Consider the following 26,012-nt stretch of genomic DNA (forward strand, 5'->3'; position numbering starts at 1 on the left):
GGTCTAAAAGCAAATGCGGAAAAATCGATACTCTTCCCATACAAGACACCCAACCACCTAGACGCAAGAAGTTCAACAACAAAAGGAATCCCAACCACATACCAGAGCCTAAGGTATCTAGGAATCAATGATGCGAAATCACCAGAAGAACTATATGAGGGAAACCTCCCGCCGCTAATTCTACAAATAACAAAAGATCTGGAGAGATGGACTAAGTTAACAATATCATGGCTGTGCCATCTAAATGCCATAAAAATGGTAAAACTCCACAAACTTTTATATCAGTACCAAATGCTCCCCATCACCATCCTGAGATCTCACTTTACAGACATAAAAATCATGCTCCTTAAATTTCTCTGGCAAGGGAAAAAGCAACAGATAGCCTATAAGGCCCTAATCCAACCGAAGAAGGAAGGTGGAACAGGTCTCCCTGACCTATACACGTACTACCGAGCGTCCCAGCTGAGAGCCCTGGTTCCACATTTGAGAGTAGATAGGCAAAAACAATGGGTCACCATTGAAAACCACCTAATGCGCCCGGTAACTTTGGGAGATAGCTCTGGGCAACAAAAAAGCAGTGTCATTAATAATTTTGCGATGGGATCTCTTCTATAGCTGAGGTGGAACAAAGGGGAAATGAGGGGACTCACGACATGGCCATCTCCCTGTGCCACATATGGGCCCCCCCCCCATAAGGAATGGGGACCTCACCTCAATGGAAAAAATCTTCACTCGCCACCAAGGGCCTCATCTCTCAGCTATATAAATCCATACTGAGCGCAAAAGGAAACAGTCTTGTCACCCTGATAAGCAGATGGGAAAAGGACCTGGGATTAATGATGACTGATCAGCTTTGGTCTCAAATGTGCAAATCCGTGCACAAAACATCCATCTCAACCCATTATAAACTCCATGGAATAAAATTGCTGTACAGATGGCATTACGACCCCAAAAGACTATCCAGGATGTTCGAACAAGCAAGTCCCCAATGTTGGAGAAGATGGCGGACTACTGGCACATGTGGTGGTCTTGCCCGAAAACCCAGGCATACTGGAAAGAGGTGCTGATTTAGATCCATAAAGTGGAAGGGATTACCAGAAAGTGCGACCCCAGACTGGTAATATTTGGCTTGGAGGAGCAGGAAAACCGTGCCGGAAGAGTGCCCCCTATATGACACACTTCCTACTCCTAGCAGCGAGGATCTGCGTCACTATCAGCTGGAAATCGCAGACTCTCCCAACAGAGTCAACCTGGGCCATGAAAGCTTGAGAATGAGATGGAGAGCATCACAGCGGTGTACATGAAATGATCTCAAGCAGAGAAATGGAGTGGGCCCCCTTCCTCGACGCCTAGAAGTGAAATGAGAGAACGCCAGGGAAATTATGCCCCAAAGGAATACATGTAATCGGCTTTGAGAACCTAACAAAAAACGGGTTTTGATTCCAAGGGTGGGAGTTGGGAGGGTTGGGAGTTTTACAAAAAAAATTACGCAAAATCGTTTTCTTTTCAATGCCTGAGCAAACACGTATATGTGTATAATGCATGCGAAAACGTGACAAAGAAAATGCTTAATAAAGGAAATTTAAAAAAAGTTGTTCACCACATGGCCAGACAACAAGGATCTATCAAGGAAGGAATGATCAGCCAAGTTGACAATGCAATTATGTTTATTGTCATGCAAACAGGTATCTAACGTAAGAGCATTAGAGGTTAATAGGAAGACATTTACACCCACAGGGGTGACATTTTATATAACTAGACGGGAAAAAAAACCCTGAACACTATAGAATATACATCATTCACTGAACAACCAAAACTATGCCCAGTACGGTGCATACAGACGTATATAAATAAAACAAATGAATTACAGCCTGCAGGGGTATCACATTTGCTCATTGCACTGAGGAGACCTTTTGGAGCAGTAGCCACTTTAGCAAGATGGATGAGATGGGTGATGAGCCAAGCAGGTATTGACATTTCAAATGATGGTGCACACTCAGCGAGAGGAGCCATGGCATCGAAAGCTTTTAGTGTAGGAGAAGCAGCAGATGGAAAAATTAGTCCACATTCAAAACTTTCTATTTCAAGCCAGTCGAAAAAGTAACATCGTTGGTGGTAAGTAAGCTTTAAACAAACATAATCGAGCCTCTGGGTCTTCACATAGAATGCAGATTGTCAACACATTTGTTTAAGAAAGTTATAATTTATTCTATTTAAGACAGAGGCGAAGGATTATCCCACCATTTCTAATCGTGAAAATGTACCATATAATGTCATGATTATGATGCAATTATGTGATATATTTTGTCATACATACAACACGATTACCCAGCCCAGGTGACCAGGAACCTAAAAATGGTTTTTTAATTGCAGGAACATGAGAATAAGGACAAGATTAAATAAATTCAACATTTACCGGTTGGGACGCAAAAAATGAGATGATCAGCACAGGAAAGGAGGAGGATTTCAAGATGGTGAACAATGTTATAGAAGTGATAAGTGATAAGATAACAACCTTGGGGCTTTTTCTTGCACCTTTAGAAGGGAAACTATAAAACTTGACATTTGAGACCCATCTTTCACTCACCAACAAAAAGCCACCACTCAACACTTGCTGCACTTCGGCAGTCGTGCCGACTAGCCCCTGCCCCCACCTTGTAGCTTGTAGCTACTCCTTCCCTAGCCAATGCCTTGGGTAACCGGCAAGCCTATGCTGAACGTTGCCCACCGTACCCTGCGTACAATAGTCACTGCAACCCACTGTGCCTTTGTGCTACTTAGTCATTGCCTATACCGATCTATGCCCACTGTATGCTGATCTATGCCCACTGTGCCCTGTGCATAATACTAGGGTAACCCACTGTTACAATTACAGTGCTACAAACGCTGTAGCCCAATATTTGTTTGCCGTTGTAGCCCAGTACTTGACTGCTGCTTTTAGCCTACTATTTGATTGCTGCATTTAGCCCAGTATTTGATCGCTGTTCTTAGGCCAGCACTTGACTGCTGTTCTTAGCCCAGTATTTGACTGCTGCTTTTAGCCTAGTATTTGATTACTGCATTTAGCCCAGTATTTGATTGCTGCTTTTAGCCCAGTATATGCTTTGCCGCATTCAGTATTTGATTGCTGCTTTTAGCCTAGTATTTGATTACTGCATTTAGCCCAGTATTTGATTGCTGCATTTAGCCCAGTATTTGATTGATTGCTGCCTTTAGCCCAGTATTTGATCGCTGTTCTTAGGCCAGTACTTGACTGCTGCTTTTAGCCTAGTATTTAATTGCTGCATTTATCCCAGTATTTGATTGCTGCTTTTAGCCTAGTATTTGATTGCTGCTTTTAGCCCAGTATATGCTTTGCCACATTCAGTAATTGATTGCTGCTTTTAGCCTAGTATTTGATTGCTGCTTTTAGCCTAGTATTTGATTGCTGCTTTTAGCCCAGTGTATGCTTTGCTGCATTCAGCCCATCCTGCCTAGTATTTGATGGCTGTACTTAGCCTACTCTGTCCAGTATCCAACCACAGCATTTAAGCCCAGTTTCCCTAGCTCAACTAGTAGTAACACTATGTACTCCTACCTGCCTAACCTAGTCTACCAAGCATCATTCACCAACCTGATATTTATACTCACCACCACTGTCTATATGACCATGCCAACATCTCTGTCCATAGAGGGCCTAGGAGCCCACATATAATGTATCTCCAAACCTTGCAACCCAGCACAGAGGAACCTTAGACTCTGGGCTCGACTACCCAAAATATTCGAACCCATCATTAAATATAACATCAACCTGGATCACCTTCGACCAAAACTACTTCCACCATTGGAAACCATCGCCCCTCCCAGACGCAAATCCTACCCTAACATTAATAACCTATGGCCAACCTGCCTCTCACAGTGCAGCTAGAACCTGAATTAAAAGCTGCATTGATCAATGCCAGATCATTAGTCGCTCATGCTACTGACATAGCAGATGTCATACGGGAAAATGACCTTGACTTCATCGCCATTACTGAATCATGGCTCCACGAGGCAGCAGGTCCTGCACTCACTCTGGCAGTCCCAGAAAATTATACCATCCTCAGAGCTGACAGACCAGACGCACGAGGTGGAGGAATAGCAATTATCGCGAAATCTAATCTCTCTATGAGAATCACTTCCACACCTTACCTTAAATCCTGTGAGCTTCTTTCTATCAAACTACCCACCGCCAATTCTCAAACACTAAATATCTACCTCCTCTATAGACCCCCAGGCCCCATCAGTACCTTCAATGAAGATATCACCACTGTTATCTCCGAGAAGCTAAAAAATTCCTCTCAAACCTCAGTGCTAGGAGACTTCAATCTAGGGTACAACGATATCAATGACCACCAGGCCACGACCGTAGCCAATACCCTGTCAGAACTAGGTTTCACGCAGATCGTGAATACTCCAACCCACACCAAAGGGAGAACTCTTGACTGGATTGCCAGTCACAACTGTAACCCCTCTATAACAGCCATTGCCCCCCAAAGATGGACAAACCGCCATTGCCCCCCAAATATGGACAGACCATCACCTTCACCCTCAACACTCAAAGACCCATAGCCTTAACACCCACTCCCGCCATACCCACTTTAACCAGAAATAAGAAAAATATCACAGCGGATAATATTCTGTCCCACATCCTACCCAAACTTAATTCTCTACCAGACCATACCGACCCAGGCATCCTAGTGGAGGAATTCAACAATGCTATGTCCATTTCCCTTGACAGAGCTGCTCCGCTTAAACTTAGGAACAGCAAACCAAAAAAGCACCTGAACTCCTGGTTTACACCCCACGTAAAAAACTTAAGACTACAGAAGAGAAAATGCGAAACGGCATGGAACCGGCAGCCTACCGTTGAAAATAAAACTAACCTAATAAGCATCTCTTCGCAATACAAAAAATATATCATCCTGGCCAAACAAGAAACTTATAACAACAGGATCACCCAAGCCAACTCCAGTATGAAGGAGCCGTTCTCCATCCTAAAAGAATTGGAAACTCCCATTGCTGTACAGGATGACTCCATTAAAGATAAAACCTGGTGTACAGACATACAACTGGCACTAACCAACAAAGTGCCCAACCTCCAAACTAAAATTGCCCTAAAGAAAGCCTCATTACCTACCCAACCTCCTTTGGACAAAACTCCCACACCCAAACCCAAAGAATCTACCCAATTCCATTTCTCCAAGGTCTCAGTGATTCAGGTAGAGAAGACTATTCTGACTCTTAAACCGTCTAACTGCAAAGGTGACCAATGCCCCGCACAACTGATCAAGGACGCGGCTAGAGATCTAGCCCCCTTCATCACAAAACGTATTAATGCCTCCTTCACTACAGGCACCATCCCAATCAACCTAAAGGAATCCTGGGTACTCCCCCTTCTGAAAAAGCAAACATTGGACCCCAACATTCCCACAAATTATAGACCCATCACCACGGTGCCTTTCTTACTAAAAATATTAGACAAGGTAGCGTACACCCATATCCAGAACTTCCTTGAGATTAACCATCTCCTTGGCACCCGCCAATCCGGTTTCCGACCGCAACATGGCACAGAGACTGCCCTTATTGACTTAAAGGCCCAAATAGACTCACTCAGAGACGATGGCAAATTAGCTCTCCTCCTCCTTCTAGACCTCTCAGCCGCCTTTGATTTGGTGGACCATAGAGTCCTATGTAATCACTTGGACTCGGCGGCCCACTTCTCAGGAGAGGCTATAGTCTGGATACAGTCATTCCTTAGTGACAGGACCATGAGGGTGTTCTCCCCCGCAGCGGCAGCAGTCCTGATACCCATCACCTGCGGAGTGCCCCAGGGATCCTGTGTCTCGCCAACACTTTATAATATCTTCACCAAGCCACTCTTTGACGATCTCGACAATCTGGGTATCACCTATATCAACTACGCAGACGATACCCAGATTCTCCTACCACTTACTGGGGGTTACGTTGAAGATCTGGCTTTGGTGAACAGAGTCTATAGCATCGTTCAAGCATGGATGGCTAACCATGGCCTATGCTTCAACGATGACAAAACAGAGCTCATCATCCTGGGCACCACAGCCCGCATCTCCAAACTCAACCAAAACTACTCAACCATCATCATCGATGGCAACACTATCAAGGTCGCCATAGAAGTAAAAACCCTTTGGTTTTTACCTTGATTCGATACTATCCTTAACCAAACAGGTGAACTCACTGGCCTCATCCACGGCCTATACATGTAAATTAATACGAGCCGGGAAACAAATCTTATCAGATGACAGCTGTCTTATCCTAGCCAGAGCCCTCATCTTATCAAGATTAGACTATTGTAAAGCCCTCTACATAGGGACAACTAAACAAATCGTCAATAGAATTCAAGTGCTCCAAAATAATGCACTTAGAGCGGCCCTAAGTATCCCTAGAAGAGTACATATCTCAGAAGTTAAGCCGTAAACACAAATGGCTCTCCACCCAAGAAAAAAATCAACCTTAAATCTGCCTCCCTCATCCATAAATGCTTAAATAACAAAGCCCCCCGCTACCTTACAGAACGTCTTAACAAAAAAAATCCCACTAGACTTACAAGGACAGTCAGCCCCCAACTGCCTCATAGTGCCCAGATTTAAACTAACCACTATTGGAGGATCCAGCTTCCCAGTCAAGGCAGCTCAATTATGGAACGCCCTACCTCATGCACTTAGATCCGACCAAACGTTCAACAACTTCAGAAAGAATACCATAAAATGGCTCACCGAGAATGCGATATAAATGGCACTCTCCCCCTCGCACCTCCACTCTTTCTTCACCTGACACGAAATGACCTGCTTTTTTTGTAAACGCTAGTCATAGATTGGATTGCTGCGCCTTATCTGCACTTGTACTTGTTTCACCTTGCAGAGTCAAGAAATGTCCCCTTTGCCTGCTTTGTAACTTGTAACGTCTGTAACCAAGCTGTAAACCTCCTTGTCTCTTGCGCCCTGCTACCTCAGGGTCCGGTGCGCACAATAAATGAATAAACAAACAAACAAACAAACAAACAAACTATTGGAGGAAATGTATCACGTTTATTTGAACACCAATAACAAGAGAACTACTAAAGACTATTTTACATGCAACATGTAGTTTTTTCACTTTAATGTTCTAATATTGTTATTGTAAATGTAATGCTGCACAAGTGAGTAAAGATAAGAGAAGCATAATCCTTTTCCTACATGTCTTTAATAGAATTATGACTTTCTTAAACGAATGTGTTGAAAATCTGAATAGAAGCCCCAAATTCAAGCCTGTTAAAATCCAAGCCCAGAAGTTCTCACTGAAGCATCCATATAGAAAGCATTATAAAATAAATGGTTCTTTCAGTCCTGACAATTGGGCACTGAATCATACTGTAATAAAGAGTTTCTGGAAATGCATTACATAAACTACATCTGCACTTAGATACTGGCAAATGTTGCCTATGATCTATAATATCAATGGTCGGTAGCATGATGTAATTTCCATTAAAAGTTTGCAATATCCATGGTCAGGGAATTTGATCAGATAAGGCAACGTGCCTAAGCCCTTTTCCTACCTAACCAAGCGAAAAGTTCATATGTGGGTACTGTATCACAAGTTATACTCTAATCCATCAGACATCATTTCCTGTTAGCCAAATCTGGGTTTAGTAAACATTGTCCAGGGGGCGCACTTATATTACTGAGTAAGCTCTTACATTTACATAAACCTATTTCAACTACGTGATAGCCCTCTCTTAAAGACGGCAATGTTATGTCCTGCAACAAAGTGTGCCTCGAGCGATCCAAGATTGTAAAGTACCATTGTAGGGTTTTGGAATTGACGATAGTCTTTTGGCTTTTTTCCCAAATCATTAAACTCCCACAAGACATAGAAAAATACTCGGTTGTGTGGGTACAAAATTCACCCAACAGTCCCAACCGTGCGCATCATCACGTCCTTCAGTACATAACACGTCCCATACTTCATCCCAGCATTCCTTAGTTACCCCAGCAACCATCAAACCGCCACACCAAACTGCTCATAAACGAAAGGGGAGACATCTCAGTGTCCAATCTCCTACACGTCTGTAAATATCCACTACCAAACCAGTCCATAATCATTGTCAACACTGAGAAAATACTGTTTAACGACAAGACGCGAAAAACAACCAGTGAGAAACATGCAGCCCTTCCCCTGACTTACTGTCATTCCCCCTCCTCCGGTGGTACTTATAAAGTGAGAAATACCATCGCACAAAACCAGGGTTAGAACTACTTTGTAGTAGAAGCTATACTATGCAGCAGCAAGCTCTGAATGCCACTGCGCGTGCGCGTGCCCTCGTGAGCATGCGCACACCACCTTCCGCCCTGCCCTCTTTGCTTCACCGTTTGCCAGCGATAAGCAGCGTGTAGGTGTACACTTGACACAGGCTAGACTACGTTTGCGGCGAGAAACATTTGCATGTGCATGGGTGGAAAGACCGTTTAGCAGACATGTTAACGTCGGACAAAATAGTATTGCTGTGTACGTGAAGTTACACAGAACAGGCCCATCGCATCCTTGCACATGGTTAGCTTGATGGCATCTTGGACTGAAATCCACGCGGTGTACTGTACATGACGCTTCATGCGTTAGCTGGCGCACATTGAAATGAGTCGAATAGGCGCTGCGCTACAGCGAAGGCGCGACGTTTAATTAGGATATTTACAAGATAAATATTGATTAAATCACACTGTTGGCTTTTAGCGTATCGTCACTGGTGGGCCTCGGCCCTCGAATTTCATTACGGTTAAACGTCATAGTCTGTCTACTGTTTCTATTTCCCCTTTGCACATGGCTGCTCTGTTTTCGAAAGAGGCTGGAACAAAATGTGGCAATGGCTCCGCCCACCGCACTGCCACTGAGCGCATGCGCAAGCGTACAGGCCTTTTCGCACCGTCTACCGCAAGGGTTAGAGCTCGGGTGGCGTATTCCTCCAGTGGATTCACCGAGAGTCCTTGAAGGAAAAGCGGGTAAGTGTTTTTAAATGGATGCGTTTTAGGACGTGTGTGATACGCAGTCTCTAGTGACCGAAAAAGCGAGGCTTCCGGAACACGGCCGCGCTGTTTCACGGAAGCCATTAGGGCCGCTCTTGTCGGGCGAGTGGCGACTCCACCATCATACTGGTTCCGGGTGGCCACGCCATCATCCCGCTATCTCCTCGCAGATGCTGTCGCACAATGACTGTCTAACGCATGGTTAATCATCCGACGCAATTTCTAGGCTCTTTGGAGGCTCCTTCCGAAAATATCAGGTTCATTAAGTATAGCGTACGGTCTTTTTACGACGAGGTACTAAACCCGCCGATCTGCGTTGACCCTAGGGGTTTGTAGTCTCAGTTCGCGTCCTAAAGTTTTGCACGAGGGGACGGAGGGGGATCTCCTTCCTTATTGGGAATGGTTTTCAATATTTGAAATCGGAAGGGGGGGTCAAAGAATGTAGTCGTGGAACTGGACTGAGTGGCCTCACGCATGGTCCTGTGAGAAACGTCACAGCTTTGATAAGTGAAGTCCGTCTGAAAAGAAGTGACTAGCTGGTAACAAAACCCCAGCAATCCACATTATTTGTCAATGTTTAGAAAAGTTAACTGGTGTCCCATACAACAAAATCAAATCTGCTTACATTAAAATGCAGCTTGTTTTCCGGCTGGAACATTCTCGACGGTCACTCGGCCATCTGTTGTACTGCGCACCATATAACCCGATACCCATTAAATGTGATAACTCTGAGGGGTGTCATTTGTATAAAAAATCATTGAGGCATGTCTAGGGTATATGTAGAGAATGATGGTCCATGAGCAACAAGTAATGGTTTACATGAGCCCCTTTTGACTGCCCAGACCAACTGGTGTAAATATGTATGTCATTTGTATAAAAACAATCCGGCATTTCTAGAGTATATGTAGAGAATGCGGGCCCATAAGCAATAAGTCATGGTTTACATATATTAGGGGTCCTCTACACCCCCCCCCCTCCCCAAATGGAGTGCACGCTGGGCACGAAGCGGAACACTGTTTTATTATAGCTAGGCGAGCACTACACAAACAGAACAGTGGACTGGAACTGATTAGAGTTGACATCTGGGCATACATGAACATTAATTTTATTCCACAAAATACAATTGTCATGTTTGCCAACAATACTCATTGGCTAAAGATCCCATCCATCTTTTCCAAATGGGCTCCTTCCTCTCTGACATCTTTTTCTCCACCTGTGGTGTCCCCCAGGGATCCAACCTCTCTCCCTGGCTTTTCAACCAGTATCTGGCACTCCTTGCCCACCGCATCGCCGCTCTCTGCCCCTACTTCCAGTGCTATGCGGACGATACCCAGCTCATTTTCAGGCTACCCTCGGCCTCCTCCTCTCCTTCCCTCATCTCCGACTGTCTGTCTACTATCAAGGAATGGTGTGCCGCCAATGACCTCTGCCTTAACGCCAGTAAGACTGAGATTCTACTCATCGGCACACCCACTCCCTCCTTCCCTTCAGCTCTCTGGCCGGCCTCCCTTGGCCCCCCTCCTGCCCCTACCTGCAAGGCTAAAAACCTCGGGGTCATCTTCGACTCCACACTCTCCTTCTCTCCTCATATATCTGACGTCTCTAAGAAGTCTCACTACCAACTGCACCTCCTCAGAGGTATTCTTCCCTTCCTCTCCTTCCCCCAGAAGCTCACTGTCTCCCGAGCCCTGGTTCTCTCAAGGCTGGACTACTGTAACAGCCTCTATCTAAATCTGCCTGCCTCCACTCTCCGCCCTCTGCAACTTATCCAGAACAGAACTGCGAGACTTGTCCTTGGCCTCAAGCCCAGGGACCGTATCTCTCCTGGAATGAAATCTCTTCACTGGCTCCCAGTGGCTGCGAGGATTAAGTTCAAAACCCTCTGCATTGTCCACAAGGCCTTCTGGGGCCTAAATACCTTCAACTCTCTCTTCCTAAATATCTTCCTTCACGAGCCCTTCGCTCATCCGTCTCCAACTCCCTCATGGTCAGCCGCTTCTCGAAGCAACGAGCTGGGGGTAGATCTCTCTCCGCAGCAGGGGCCTCCCTCTGGAACAGCCTTCCTGCCTCCCTGAAACTTGAGGAGAACCATCTCCGGTTCCGGAAGCACCTCAAAACCTTCCTCTTCGCTTCTGCCTTCTCTCTCCCTCTCCCCTGCTAAACCTGCTTAACTCCCCACTGAATTCTGCACTTAACCTGCATCTGGGCCACTCTCAGCGACCTCGGTCCAGGGCCCAGCCACTCTCCTCTTGCACTGCCTCCCCTGGCCCCCCCTGCACCGTGGGACTGTCACTGTATCCCTACAGCCCCCTTCCCAGCACTTGCTCTGCACTTACCTCGCACTTGCCACCAGCTGGCCCTTTTTATTCATTATTTATTTTACGCTACTTACCTTGTACTGCACTTTCCCCCCCACCTCCTCCCCTTGCACTTTCTCCTTTTTCCCCTTACCTCTGCACTTGCGCGATCTGAATGACACCTGGCCTAGTAGGATCGTTTGTCTGTCTTTCCCTTGTTCCCCCCCCCCCCCGCCTCGTCGCGCCTTGAAACGCTTGTGTATAGGCGCGTTACAAATACCATATCATATCATAGTGCTAAACGTATGTTGGTGAAACTTGATTGGAGCAAACAGATCAACAGTATCCCAACTCATCGCCTCCCCATGTGGTGCCACATCGCTTCTCACCCCTCCCAGGGATCGTTTGCAATTATTAAAATAACATTTGTGCTAATCACCAGAACGTTATTATACTGCCATTAGTCAGTACCATTGACAATGGAACATGAAACACTCTGCTTCTGGTGGGAAGGGAGAGGTTCCCACGGTATCTGCTGGGTAACACCCTTTGCAAACCTTGTGATGGATACTCATGAAGGCTGGCCACCTCCAAGGGACTCTCAGGCTTATTTGATTCGTCTTTCCGTTCAGTGTCAATTTCCTTTAGCCACCTACTGATAGTAGACACTTGTGGCCATGTGAACAGTTCACTGGCTTGGATCTGCCTGTAGAATTGGCCTGCTGTCATTGCATCACACAGTGTTGTCTTGGCTGCTTCGGTCTGGCCATGACGCGCAGCTTGAGCTCCACCCTGGCCCGTGGTGTGTTGCTCGTGCTTAGAGCAGGTTTCCCCGGCACAGCCCTGCTACATTTATCTGGGGATTTTGTTATGTTAGCGGTACTTGTATAGCGCACAGTCTCCAGCGGAATTGGTCCCCAGGTGCTCTGGCGGGTCTGTAAACAGGAAGGGTGGAGTAGGGTTAGTCGGGAGGAGGGGAGAAGGAGAGTGGGAGAAGTGGTGTCCTGTTGGCAGCTTCAGCTCAGTATACACCGAGTGCTGGGCTTTAGTGCTAGTATCAGATCGCATGACGGCCTCGAGTGCTGTGGGTGAAGTTTGTGGTGTTGGTGTGGTAAAGTGCATGCGGATTGCTGGGAGAGATGGTTGTGTGGGTTTAGGTATGCAGAAGATTGAGGGGTGGGTTAGTGGGGTCTGTATCCTGGTTCAGGTACTTATGGTTCCGTTAGAGTTGTATACCTGTGGGATCGAATGTTGCTGGTTCCTCGTTAGCCGGCTCGCTTTGGTGGTGTTTGGCTGATCCAACTGTACCCTATTGAGTATAGTTTGGATTGGTTTTCCAATATCTAAAAACCTACAACGGTTCCCCGGGCCTATGACCTGCAGAGTGTCCCTCCCACATTTCCCTGCACAGCTTTCTTTCAGTGTGACGGCAGTTCGTTGGTGTAGTCCGCCCCACCCCCAGGAGGTGCCGCAGCCCCCTCTTGCTTACTCCTGTAGGTGCCCCCAACGAATCTGTTCTGAATTAGCACCTTTTTATAGAATGTATTCGTTATATTTGTGGTGTTGAGGGTTTTTGTTCAGGCCAACTGCAAAGGTGAGGGAATACGGAACAGAGGACAGCTTTTTCTTAACATATTTTGGTAGACATTCATTTAGTCAATGGGCGAGGGCAAGTGTTGCCGGTAAATGGAGGACAAAGGCAGCAGGTGAAGGAAAAGGGATTAGTAGTCGGCAGAGGCAGCTGGGCGTCCAGATTGGGAAGGCTAAAGGAAGATGCATGATGGGTAGTACTAAAGAAGTTTTTATGGAAATGGGTGAATACTTGAAACTCATCCTTGATGTTACTGGGACAGCATTCCAAAGTATACCCCCTTGCAGCTTCCAGTGTTCTACAAATGTTTCTCCTGAATGGCATTACCACAATTTGGTAGAGCAAAGGGGGGGGTGTACAGATAACACGGCTGGTGTACGAGAATACCATAGTCTGTCTAGCCTCCTTATTCTGGATTATCAAGAGCTCATGCGACAACGGGGCAACGCAAATTACTATTGCAATAATGTCTTGTTCAATGAATGGGTTGTCGCCTGCCTTTTTCATGAACGATGGGATGTGTTTTAGAACATGTACTTGGGGGTGTAATTTCTCACGTTGGAGGGGCATAGGGTAGTCTAATGTCAGATTCCCCCATGGTGGTTGGCGGCTTTGGGTGGGAATGCAACCACGAAGGAGATTAGCGGAAGGGACAGTGGGGCCAAGATGTTTTGGAGAGTTGAGGTATAACTGGCTGATCAACCTCCACACGCACACTGCTGACCAATGGTGGCCCCTTTTGAAACTGAATACGTTTGCATGGTGGCAGGGACGATTGGTTGAGGTATCTGTTGAATAGCCATAAATCCATGCGACCATCCCAGCGTAGCTTGCAAGGGATGAATCGCGCTGAACTTTAATTTCTCGGCCATGGAGAGAGGTTTAAGAGCCAAGCTGAAAGAGTGTGCTTGATTCAACGGAATGGAAGTACCTGGCCGTGTTGGAGGCTCACTTGATAAGAAAATGATGCCCATGTGGTGTTGTGCAATGACTAAAGGAGCTAGTCCCTTCTGTACAGTGGGGCCACTTTGATTGTCATGTGTGGGGTGAACTTCACGGTCTGTATGCTTGCCGTTGGGTACCTAATTCTGTAAGCCTTTCCAATTGTTTTTGGAGATGGGAGGGATTCATCTAAGTTCAACTTGCCTGTGTTCACCAAATGTGGGAGCAGAAGACCCTACCACAAAACAAAATGGAAGTTTGACAAACAATAGTTCCACCAAGAATCGTGGTGCTACATGTTGTGCACATACACCTTTCCTAACATCCTTTAGTTTCCAATATACAGTTACTGCGCGCGTTGAACTTGGACCTAAATGCACACACCTAGTGGAAGAAAAATGTTGGCTTAATTAGTGGGCTTACATTTTTTTTTTTTATTTAAAGGGGTGGTTTCACGTTTTTAGGGCATTCGGGAAGATGAGCCTGTAGCAAGGGAGCAGTTGATTAGGTTGTTGCGGTCTAATACTGGTCTTAGCTGAGAAAGGGGGAACACCTTTACCAACACGATGGAGTTGAGAAAGTGGTTCAAGGGGGGCACACCAGCCTTTCTGGTATAGTTGGGGTGGCTTAGGGTCTGGCTTGACCGCAGATTGTCTTGGAAGACTTATTTCATAAGTACAGCGAGCGACGTGGTTGGCGGGGCAACTATGGAGGATGCATATTTCGTGTGGCAGGATTGTTGGGTTGTGCATGGCGATTTTATTTCTGATTGTGCCATCTGCTTCTTTCTGTGTTTCTCATGTGATTGCTCCTCTTTCTCCAGATGACTGGTAAAGCCGCATTGAACTCCTGTTCAATTCAACTTTCATCTAATGATGAGACAATACTCAATTGTACTCTTTTTATATCATCGGCTGACTGGGTCTTTGGCAATATTTAGTTCTGCGGTTTCCTGGAGGCTCCCCTGTGGACCCAGGTCTCTCTCTTCGTTTATTGTTCCAGTGGTGATTTTCATTTTTTGATACTTTCCATGGTGATTGCCCACAATCGCTAACACCCACCATTCAAGTCATGCAAAACACAGTAGTGAGACTCATTCTCCGCCTACCCAAAAACGTGCGCATCACCCCAGCTCCACTGGCTCCCAGTACTCCAGAGAATTGCCTTCATATTGCTCTGCTTTGTATTCAAAGCAGTACCGCAACCCTTCATAACAAACAGAAACCCCTTCATAACAAACAGAAACCCATCACTGACACAAGCTAGACAAGCCAGCCCGAATCTTAGTACATTCTACTCTGCAAACTAACGCACACAACCATTTACCAAGTGGGCACCCAGAACCTGCAACGCTGGTATAAAGTCGTTTTGTCGCCTGTCATATCTACAACTGCGTTTTAAATGTGTACGGAATTACGAAAAAGGTAATCAACATTTTTGGGGGGCGGGAAAGGTCAGTTGTGGGGTTCGTTAATAGTAAAAAAATCTTTATACGCGTTTAAAATGCATTCATAATAATGTCAGATGATGAAAAAACAGAACCTCAATGCCCTACCACTTATATATGCACTGTACCCTTCATGGCCACTCTGAAAAGGCATCAGTACATGCCTGCTTCCACCACACCTAATACACTACCCCTGCTTTTACCTGTCTATCATACTCTTCCTAGCCTGAAATTTTATAACTTCTGTTTCAGCTGCAATTTTGAACCTTGTAAGGTGTTCAGATAACCCCCCCCAAGTAGGGCCAGTGCTGAACACAAAACCAAATAAAAATCTAAATGGTGAAGTACCCCTCACCCCCACCAATTCCTTACCGGCCACTTGTTCCTTTTCCACATGCCATGAACATAGTAAAGGAGCGCCTTTTCAATGTCTGTGGTGGCCATTTTAAGTTTGTAGTTAACGTGAGTTTGGTGTGCAAGGCGCATAGTGCGAAGTTCGGTTACAGCATTGGCACTACAGCTTGTTATCCGAGGGGGCAAAGGGCTGCTGATGGCACCTCAGAGGTTCGCTCTTCTTGGACCCTTAGCTCGGTCCCAAAGACAAGTAATACCTCACTCCTCGGTGTGTAGTTTCTTAAATGAGCTTTGTTTTGTAACTTTAAAATTGGCAGACTTGTGATAAATGCTGTGTCAAACGGAATACAAATAAACGCATTTGTGATTCTGGTCAGCAAACTTGCTTGCTTTATATCTGGCAACTCTCGCCTACTGCATTTCCATTTTCTGCTCAAATTACCAGTGCTATGCTGACGACACCCAACTCATTTTCAGGCTTCCCTCGGCCTCTTTCCCTCATCTGTTTCCATTCAAAATTGGTGTGCCACAAATGATCTTTGTTTAAACGCCAACAAGACTGAGATCCTCCTCATTGGTACACCCCCTCCATCATTTCCCCTCACTCTCTGGACGGCCTCCCATGGCCCTCCTCCTGCCCCTACCAGCAAAGCTAAGAACCTTGGGGTCATCTTTAACTCCGCACTTTCCTTCTCCGCACACATCTCTGATGTCTCCAAAAAGTTTAACTTCTTACTGCACCTCCCATAAAGGGACTCTTCCTTTCCTCTCCTTCCCTCAGCAGCTCCTTGTCTCCCAAGCTCTGATTCTCTCTAGGTTGCACCACTGCAACAGCCTCTTTCTAAATCTACCTGCCTCCACTTTCTACCCTTTACAACTAATCCAGAACAGGACTGCGAGACTTGTCCTTGGCCTCAAGCCCTGGGATCGTATCTCTCCAGCTCTGAAATGCCTTCATTGGCTCCCTGTGGTTGCAAGGATTACATTTAAAACCCTTTGCATTGTCCACAAGGCTTTCTGGGGCCTGGGTCCAAATTACCTTCAACTATCCCTCCGTAAATACCTCCCCTGGTAGAGCCCTTTGCTCCTCTACATCCAATTCCCCCATAGTCAATCGTTTTTCAAAGAAACGAGCTGGTGGTAGATCTTTGTCTTCTGCTGGGGCCTCCCTCTGGAATTGCCTACCTGCTACCTTGAAACTTGAGAACCACCTACGGTTCCGGAAGCTCCTCAAGACCTTCCTCTTCGCCTCTGCCTTTCCCCCTCTTCTCCCCTGCTGATCTGCTTTCTCGCTCAGCAATGCTGCACCTGGCCCCCGTCTGCCCTTCGAGCCCAGGTACCTGCTCACCCTGTTGCCCTCCTGCACTGCCCCCTGGCCACCCCTTGCACTGGGGCCTGTATCTATAGCCATACAGCCCCCCCCCCCCAACTCTGTCTGCAGATCAGATACTCCCTGTCTGACTAACCTTGCACTTGGCCCGCGCAGGCTGCACTACCACTGTTTCTGATCACCATGTTTATTTATCCTGTCCTCTCATGCTTTTCTCTTCCCCATGCACTTGTGCGTTCTCAATGTCACTGGGCCTAGTAAGATCGTTGTGCTTGTTCTCTCCACTGTTCCCCTCCCTTTGCCTGGTCGCAGTCTGAAACACCTGTGTATGAGCGCGATATAAATAAAATATCATAATCGCATTCCTTGCTACGTCCTTCTTGAAAACGTATTGATTTATGTACCTATACAAAGTGTTTCAAGGCAGGGCCTCGAATTATGGAACATTGACCTCTGGTTTCCTTTACATGCGATTGTTATTTCAGTAAAAGGTCCCTTTGTGTGGCACGTGCTTAATCTGCGACTGCTTTCGTGGAATACAAATTGTCTATGTAATGTTTGTCATTGCTAATCACTTTTTTCTTTCTCAGAACCATGCAGCTTTTTGTACTTGCTCAGAGTTTGCATACTCTAGACGTTTCTGATTTCGATACTGTTCATTCAATTAAGGTACGTTGTGCATATTCAGTAATGCTCCATACGTTTTCTGTACTTTTCCCCTTTATCCCACGCATTGATTTCATTGTCAGTGGCAAATGCATGCGCCTCAAAGTGCAAATTTTACCACAAGGTATATATTTTGTGTAATGTGTTTTAGTTGAGGTGAAGTGCTGGTTGTAGTGCAGAATATGAACACATTCGTTGACAAGCATAGCTCCTTGTACAACAGTACGCTCATAATGACATCGTGCAGGCGGGCATGGAAAATAGCAGTTCATCGGTTGAGACGTCCATGTAGACGAAAACGGGTTTGGTGCTCAAACGTAGTGATTCGTGAATCCATATAAGCGGCCATGAAGGGTCTGGTTGGGGGCAAGGGAAGTGAGCTAGGGATGGGTTGTGGCTCACTGGAAACTCATGCCTGTGACCTTATGAGCACTCCCCACAGAGGGCAATGTCACGCGCATCGCTGGGGGGGCTGCTTTGTGGTATTTTACGTAATGTTTTACTGACTTGCCATTAACAAATGTCATACTTGCATAGAGACACATTACCCCGTGCTTGTCAACATACCTGCCAAACTGCGGAAGTGCTAGCTGAGTGGCGAACCAGATTTCCAGCAGAAGTCCATGTAGTAAACACCCTATAACTACAGTTATGTTAGCTAGATGTAGTCCTTCTGAAGGCAGCTAGGAAGCATCATGGGATTCATTGTAAAGATCTTTTTTTTATATTGGCACAATTGTGGTACTAAGTAATTTGTCTGCCGAGCTGACCGATAACATTGTTGTCATGATTTCTGTTGCACTCTTGTTTAATTGATCCCATTTCCTGGCATGGGACTTGTAAACCTAATTTAGTGGCTTGTATAGCTGAACTGCAAACTCCAGTGCACAGGCATGCCCCCTCAGATTCCCTGCCTCCCAAAGTCTTTTTGGTGTGCTTTAAACATTAACGCATTATAATCGAAGTCCACACAACAGGTATTTGTATCTGCTTCACCCTTGGTCTTGCTAGTACTAATTGTAATGCAATTTTTGCATGAATAGAGAAATTGCATTTCACTTTCTTTTTAATTTAAAAAACTGCATATTTGGATCTCCTTTGTGTCCTCTTTGCAGTAACCTGTTTAAATCTTTTACTTAACCATGCAATCATTACAAGTTGGCGTTAGTAATGAGGATACTTAGATTCAGTTCTAAATCTTTTATTAGAATACACACCCAAATGAGAGAATAGCAGTTGATTGTATATCTAAGCATTAGCGCTTCAGGTAATGCCACCCCCTTCCCCTTTGAGTGGGGCTTACTGCTATTAGTACTCCGGCCCGTAAAACCAGAGTACTAATAGCCTTTTTTCAGTTGCGAGACGAAAAAATGGCTGCTGCTGAACGGGAGGATTAGTCCATTCTCCCTTTCATGGCAGCCTCTTGCGGAAGGAACCCCAGGGCTGCAGCAGTGAGCATGGCTTTGTCAGGCAGGAAAGGACCCGGCGAGGGCCGATCAGATCATTTGAAACCATCAGATTGTCCCTTGCTATTATATAGTTCCTCTAAATCCAATTTGTCTCAAACTAATATTCCCACAAGAATCTTTGCTAAAATAGATGTACCAATCATGCGTTTTTTGTCTAATTGGGACAGACTGCATTAAAAGGATCAACTAATATTAAATTGGATTTATAAAGATGCAACGGCACCGTATACAAACATTGCTTTGATCTAAGAGGATCAATTGGACTTGAGGAAATACTGTGAGAACAATCATTTCAATGTATAATCCAATAAAAGATATATAACAATCAAAGACTAAATTTATAGCACACAAATTGCCCACACAAGCAATAAGTATTTCGTTTTTGGGCGATTCTAGCAGGGAAATCCTGTGGTTTCACAGGGAGCACAAAAAAAATAAATACTAGCGAGTGCACTAGACTTGTTAATAACTTGCCTGGCGAATTACTTTAGTAATGAAGCTACAGTAACTTTTAATGTTTAAACAATCATGCACATTGGGTGGTTTGCATGAGTGCATATACCTCCAGTCAGCTTTCTATAGAGCGTGACTGTCCCACAAATGTGCTAGATAAAGGATGGAGCTATCAGGGCCATCAGTCTTCCAGCACCGACTGAGTGGTAGTATATACCTCCCACATTAACAAAGATTGGGTGTCATTGAGGCAATCTACATGATGTGGGGCTACTGTACGTGTTATCCCATGACATAAGTTACTGAAGTATTACAAAAATGATCTATTTTTAATTTTAGGCACGTATCGAACAATTGGAAGGTCTCCCTACAGCTGACCAGGTACTTACGTATGCCGGGGCAACTTTGGACGATGAAGCAGTCATCGGGCAATGTGGTGTTGTTGAACAATGCACTTTGGGCATCACAGCTCGAATGCTTGGTGGTATGTATCAATTTCCCGTATTATTAGTTTGGAACATTGAAAACTGCAACACAGTCTGCAGTAAAAATCCATGTATGTTGGCCTTCAGCAGATGAATTGCTGTAGTGTTTGGGTAGCAACATGTGACCATTCCTGTCATTCAATGTTTTATGGCTAATTAAGTCAGTAGCTTGTGTAGCTGTAAGGAAAGGCCATGGCATGTTTTTGCCATTTGTCTGGTTTAGCTGCGTAAAGCATTACAACTTTAGGTTTTGGTTGGTAAAGAAGATGCAATGTCCTATAATATTTAAATATGCACATTGGGAGAGGTTTATGCCAAAGCGCATATGCTTACAGTCCACTTTCCATAGAGTGTGACTGTCCCACAAGTGTGCTAGATAAAAATGGAGCTATCAGGGCCTTCAGTCTTCAAGCACCGGCTGTAGGGTAGTATATACCTCCTACATTAACAAGGTTAGGTTGCATTGGGGCAGTCTATATGAAGTGGGACTGCTGTAGGGGTTATCCTGAAGTAGCGGACTGACATGCCACACTTAAGGAAGTATTTGCATCATTCTAGCTCAAGGCATACATTGGATCAAAAAAATGAGCAGCTTGCTAATTAAAATGTTCTTGAATAGCAATGTTTTTGCACTAAAAATGTTGATGCCATCAGAAGTGATTTGTACCTAAAAATGAAAAGCAATACAGCATATTGGTGTACCGCTGTAGTAAGACATTAGTGAGCTGTCGGGCCTTGCAAATTCTTTAAATTTCCATGGGAGCTGCAGGTTAAGAAACTAAAAGCAATCGACTTGTGGCAAAAAATGTAAATGTGCTTTATGTAAAATGGTGCAGGTCATCAAATACCCACTTAATGTTTGGCACAATTTGGCAATCCAGAGGCTAGCTGTGCAGTGAACAAGACGTACATTCGTTTTCAAAAAAATTAGCAGAGCTTGCTAATTCGAATATTAGCTAACAGCCCCATTTCATTAGCAATGTTGTACTAATGTGTTTAATGTCACCAGAAGGTATTTGCATCCAAGACCTAAAACAAGCGACAATACAGCAGTTTTGTGTACCACTGAAGTAAGGCATTAATGAGACGAGTCGGGCCGTGCACATTTTTTACCATTCCTAAGAGAAATGCACTTGACCCACAACCAGCCCTACAGAGGAGGGGTGTATCATCCAATTATACTCCTTTAAAAATGGGCAAATGCTCCCAAAAAATAAAAATAGTAAAAATGCAGCTAACAAAAAATGGGAAACGGACACATGACCATATGCCCCTGCTTTTACTCACAGCTCCATGGATATTGGACCAGCAGTGCACGTAGTTCCACTGGAAAAAACGTAGTGTGCTCGGAGAAGTACATGTATCTTTTAATCTGGGTGCAACAAAATGATGTCAAGCATTTCCTTTGGCCAGCAAAAAAATATTTGTACTGGCTTCCTAAACATCATTTTACTCCTAACTTTAACAAATGGGGAGCATCTGACTATATGCGCTTTCTGTAAAATGGAGCCTTTCACCACAAACACACTTTTGACTCACTGCTGCCACGCAGAGGCAAGCCATGCACAATAAAACTCGTGGACTTTTACTGTAAAAGTAAATGTTGAATACGTTTCAAACGTCCTCTGCAAATGGTATTCTGCCTTCATAAAATCTTCTCGACTTGTCCAGTGGGTGAAAAGACTTTGCGAGCCTTGGATGATTGTCTATAAAATGTCAGCTGCGTGGACACAAAGATATCCTGGTTTCTCCAACAGGTGCTATGCAATCCTCCTCGAGCAAAGGGAGCTCTGAAGGCTAGCCACGGTTTTCGGTAGTGCAGTAGACAAGGTTCGAATTGAGATTCAATGAGTAGGAGCTAAAACCAGCTCCTGGTTGTCTGGAATCCCCCAGTATGCAGGAGCTACCGCGGGGGAACCAGGTGCTACCAAAGATGCTCCTTTAACATTTTGTATGAACTATTGTATTTAAATGTATATTGGATGTGTTTTTAATTCTTCACAAATACTCAATGTCACATTTACATGTTTGGAAGGCACCGTTTGGCCCTCTGAGCCAAAAGTAGCTCCTAGCAATTTCAAACCCTGGGTAGATCTGTAAATGTAGACTGAATGGAACAATTGATCACTAGTAAGAGGGAAGAAAGCGACTAAGCCGAGTGAATAGTTTTGCGGCCAGAAAACTGGGCAAACTAGGTGGAATCGTGTAGTTTGCAGCCATTTCATTTTGGGGGTAGCTAATATAAAGCAACCAGATGAGATGTCATGGATTATGGCATTGGGTCATGGGTTGGCACTAGTTGCACATATTTCTGCAACCAGCCGGTTGCAGAACTAGGTTTGCCATCAAAAGCGTTTGGCCGTGTGAACATGTACATTTTCAAAAGTGTTCACTCGTCCATTTGATCATTTTGTCGAGGCAGATGTATAGTTGTCGCTGACATTTATATACACTAACCTAAATTTACTGAAATTGAGGTAATGCAATGTTAAACAGTAGCTTAACTGTCTAATTCGGGTCTTTGCCAGACAGGATATAAATAATATACTTGATAAAGTATCATCCGGATTACTTCTGGTTTCAATTATTTGAAAAAGAAAAACAAATCTTATCTAGCACTTCCACACGTGCCTTGGAGGAGAGGATTCCTGCTGCACGCTCTGCATTAGCCCCTTTGAACTTGCAGCATACATAGAAAAGGGTGGAGAGCCCTGAATGCAAGAAAGAAATGCAGCAAGAGCTGTGCTTTCTCTGAACAGGGTGACTTAAATAGCTAGCTTTGCTGCACAATAGCCAATTTAATTGGCAAACTTACAGAATTGCATAGCAAATTGCTATGCAGCACTATTTGCTTTGTGCCTTTTTGTTTAAGCTGCACAGTGAATGTGTTCATGATAATCTATACTGGGCTTTAAAGGAAGACAACTTCTACTGTGCAGCTTTTCCTTTAATAGGACATATATTGCAACACAACACTGAAATGTATCTGTGGTCTCTGCTTCCACTATTCATCAATCTAGATAGCTGGATGCATAGTTCAGTCCCAACGAGTGCTGCCAGTCCAATCTCGCTCATCGGCACTCACTTTGCACTGCACCAGTTTTCATATTGCATAGGTTTTTGTGGGTTACACAGGTCTGCATGCAGTGCTTATGTTTTCAAACATTATAAACACTGTTTTTTACAGGAATTGGTATTCAGGTTGGAGGAGCTACAGGCAGCTCCTGGGTAACCAGTGACCAGGAGCTACAGTGGGACCAGTAACTAAAATACAGATTTCTGTAAATATAATCTATGGTCTGTTTGTGACCTGTTATGCTTTGTCATACAGATGTGCCAACATTTGTATGTTTGGCGTCAGTTGGCTTGGGGAGCCAAAAGTAGCTCCTGATGACTGTTTGTGTCAAGCTAGCCAGGCTCTTCTAGGCTACAAGCTCCCATCTCCCCTCAATTTCGAACCCTGTTTTACTTTCTGTGGAGAGTGCCCGATCAGGATGACTTCTGCTGTCTTAGTCCATAAAATGACAACTGTTCCTTAATGAAAGGACACAGGTCCTTTCTTTCTGGGATGTATTGTGCCTTTCCTTAACACCTGCTTCTGATTGAACACGGAATGAATGTTAAAGGGCAGCCCCATTTTAGGGGACTTCTGCTGCATTTTCTTTTCATATCTGACACTACCTATTCAGCATTCTTCTTTATTCTCTATTCTAGGTAAGGTGCACGGTTCTCTTGCTCGAGCTGGAAAAGTGAGGGGACAAACACCAAAGGTATGCAGGGAAATGAATAATGCAAATGCATGTTCCCCCCCTTGGCCCTTCAGTTGATATGTGTTTGAATCCAACGTTTCTGCTACAATATAGACCACCAATAAATTGTTGCTGGGTGTGCTGATTCAAGGGTTGCAGTTTCTCAATTAGTTCTATGGGGGACATATTGGCAGGTGCAAAATTGGTAGAGAATAAACAAGCAAGGGCACGTTTACTGGCTATGTGGTAAAGTTACCAACTAATTGTGCTGTACGTTGCATGTTTTTGGTAACAACTAATCTGTATTTTTCCAGGTGGCCAAGCAAGAGAAGAAGAAAAAGAAGACTGGCAGAGCAAAGAGACGCATGCAGTACAACAGACGCTTTGTCAACATTGTACCTACCTTTGGAAAGAAGAAGGGACCCAATGCCAACTCTTAAATTTCTGTGCTCCATCATTTAAATATTATTCTTTAATAAAAGACTGCAAAAAACCCGTTCCTCTTACTTTCTGAATTATATATTTGTAGCACCCCCTTGCAACTTGGGCTAATGCTTGAGGGTATGTTAGGTTTTGGTTGATGGGCATAACCCAGGCGTTCCTACTAGCACGTCATATTTAATATTTGAGGAGTTGCACTAAAGGGAAGACGATTGGTGTTATACATGTTTGTTTATGCAATATGGTAGGAAACTAGTGATGGCAACCAGCATTCAACATGGGGCGTATGCGTTTTTCGGAACATGGTGGGATGGAAGACTTCTTTGTATTCCTCAAGTTGGTGCTGACAATATCTTTTTTTTTTTTTTAGAGTATAGCTTTAGTGGAGTGCAGATCACATCAGGGTGTGTAGACTTGCACGTTTTAGACAAGCTGTGATTTCGGGTAGGCTGCTTTGAACTGGCTTTTTAGTGGGGGTGTGAATGCTGGAGAGACCTATTCCTTACTGGTCAGTATGTAACCAGCATTGCAACTACATTCTGGGCCTGTTGGGTGCAAGGAAATTAGGGTTTTTATAGCGGTCAATTTTTCCGGATATGGGTGTTTTTAGCATAGCTTGCGTGGATGAAATATGATGCTGTCAACTTGGAACATGAGAACGAGATCAGTCTGCAAGTCTTAGCGTTTTCTGGTATGAGGTAAGTGATGTAGCTGGTCTAAATTTGTCGTCCCTGATGTTTTGGTTTCATGTAGTTGGTGCACAGCAAGGTGGGTTGGTATGGCTGTTTCCTGTGTACCTGAAACAATGTTTTTTGCAAACTTATAATGGGTGAAAAGATGTTGGCAGGCAGTGAGATGTTTAATGTTGGGGATAAGGAAGAGCCGTGCAAATTGCTGCAGTTGTTATTTTGTGGGGGGGCGGGGGCAGGCTCACAGAGGATAACTTGCTTTCCATAGCCTGAGAAAGTCAATCCAACGATGCATATAGTGGCTTCATGACTGTCGATTTTATAATTTTATAACTGGGGGAAAAAAGTCCAAATGGATTAGTTCAGTCCATTGTGTCAAAGGGGAGGAACAAGTATTAACAGTCCTGCAAGCTAAAGTTAGTATTAAATTTGTATGCCCAATTACTTTTCTTCTCCTCAACAAAATGTTTGGCACGAAAAGGAAGCCCTAATAAAAAACGTAACTGCAGTTTGTCTTTTGTATGCGGTCTAATAACTGGATTTGGCTGAGCCCCAATGTAAATGATGTGCCCATCATACTCTTACATTATTTTTGGACACCCTACTAATTTGTCTCTGGCAGGGCATTGAAGTCATTGTATCAATTAACACCTTATTGGCTATTCAAGTGCTACTGCATGTAGACTTGCATAATGATGACTTGCTGGTAATCTTTATTAAAACGTTGCAACTAGTCGGTCACAGCAAGCCAGCAATATCCCAACAAACCGCCCCCATGTCACTTAATAGTCAAGGTCCCAACAAGTGTAAATAATTGGTTGATTGCCTCAAGTACTCCTAAAAGAAACGGACCATAAATGTAGTGTGCTGGGAAACCCTGTGAGCTGTATTCCGTGAAGCAGAAAAATTGACTGGATAGCTAAATGGGTGACTGCAGTCAGTCACGATCAACATGACCAGGTAAGTGAAGCAGAGAATGTTGCCTTAAAACACGCATTTGGGTCCTGCAGATGTCCAGAAATATGGCTCCTTTGCCTGATTAAGTT

At 44.6% G+C, this 26,012-nt stretch overlaps 2 protein-coding genes and 2 non-coding genes across 5 annotated transcripts in view; 3 read left to right on the top strand and 1 right to left on the bottom strand.

Annotated features, from left to right (window-relative positions):
* The window catches only part of LOC138527508 (uncharacterized), a 155,552-nt gene extending 147,175 nt beyond the window's left edge, over positions 1 to 8,377 (bottom strand). Inside the window, exon 1 of one of the 2 annotated variants that reach the window (XM_069638753.1) lies at positions 8,221 to 8,377. Coding sequence is in view for 1 of the 2 variants with exons in the window: in XM_069638754.1 (XP_069494855.1) it covers positions 8,221 to 8,226 (6 nt within the window). In the remaining variant the exon portion in view is untranslated. The remainder of the gene's footprint in view (positions 1 to 8,220) is intronic. The other variant, XM_069638754.1, reaches the window with a different exon arrangement.
* Positions 8,378 to 8,873: 496 nt separating this feature from the next.
* On the top strand, positions 8,874 to 25,474 carry FAU (FAU ubiquitin like and ribosomal protein S30 fusion). The gene is made up of 5 exons (XM_069638756.1): positions 8,874 to 9,029; positions 17,605 to 17,683; positions 19,942 to 20,086; positions 23,802 to 23,857; positions 24,151 to 25,474. The coding sequence occupies exons 2-5, from the start codon at positions 17,609 to 17,611 to the stop codon at positions 24,274 to 24,276; spliced, it is 402 nt and encodes a 133-aa protein (XP_069494857.1). The 5' UTR covers positions 8,874 to 9,029; positions 17,605 to 17,608; the 3' UTR covers positions 24,277 to 25,474.
* LOC138527663 (small nucleolar RNA U109) lies at positions 19,702 to 19,830 on the top strand. The gene has a single exon (XR_011283978.1). It is a non-coding gene; the product is annotated as a small nucleolar RNA U109 (small nucleolar RNA).
* On the top strand, positions 20,407 to 20,534 carry LOC138527664 (small nucleolar RNA U109). The gene has a single exon (XR_011283979.1). It is a non-coding gene; the product is annotated as a small nucleolar RNA U109 (small nucleolar RNA).
* Positions 25,475 to 26,012: the final 538 nt, after the last annotated feature.

The sequence above is a fragment of the Ambystoma mexicanum genome, chromosome 14 (genome assembly GCF_040938575.1).
Source record: "Ambystoma mexicanum isolate Mex_15411 chromosome 14, UKY_AmexF1_1, whole genome shotgun sequence".
Lineage (NCBI taxonomy): Eukaryota > Metazoa > Chordata > Amphibia > Caudata > Ambystomatidae > Ambystoma > Ambystoma mexicanum.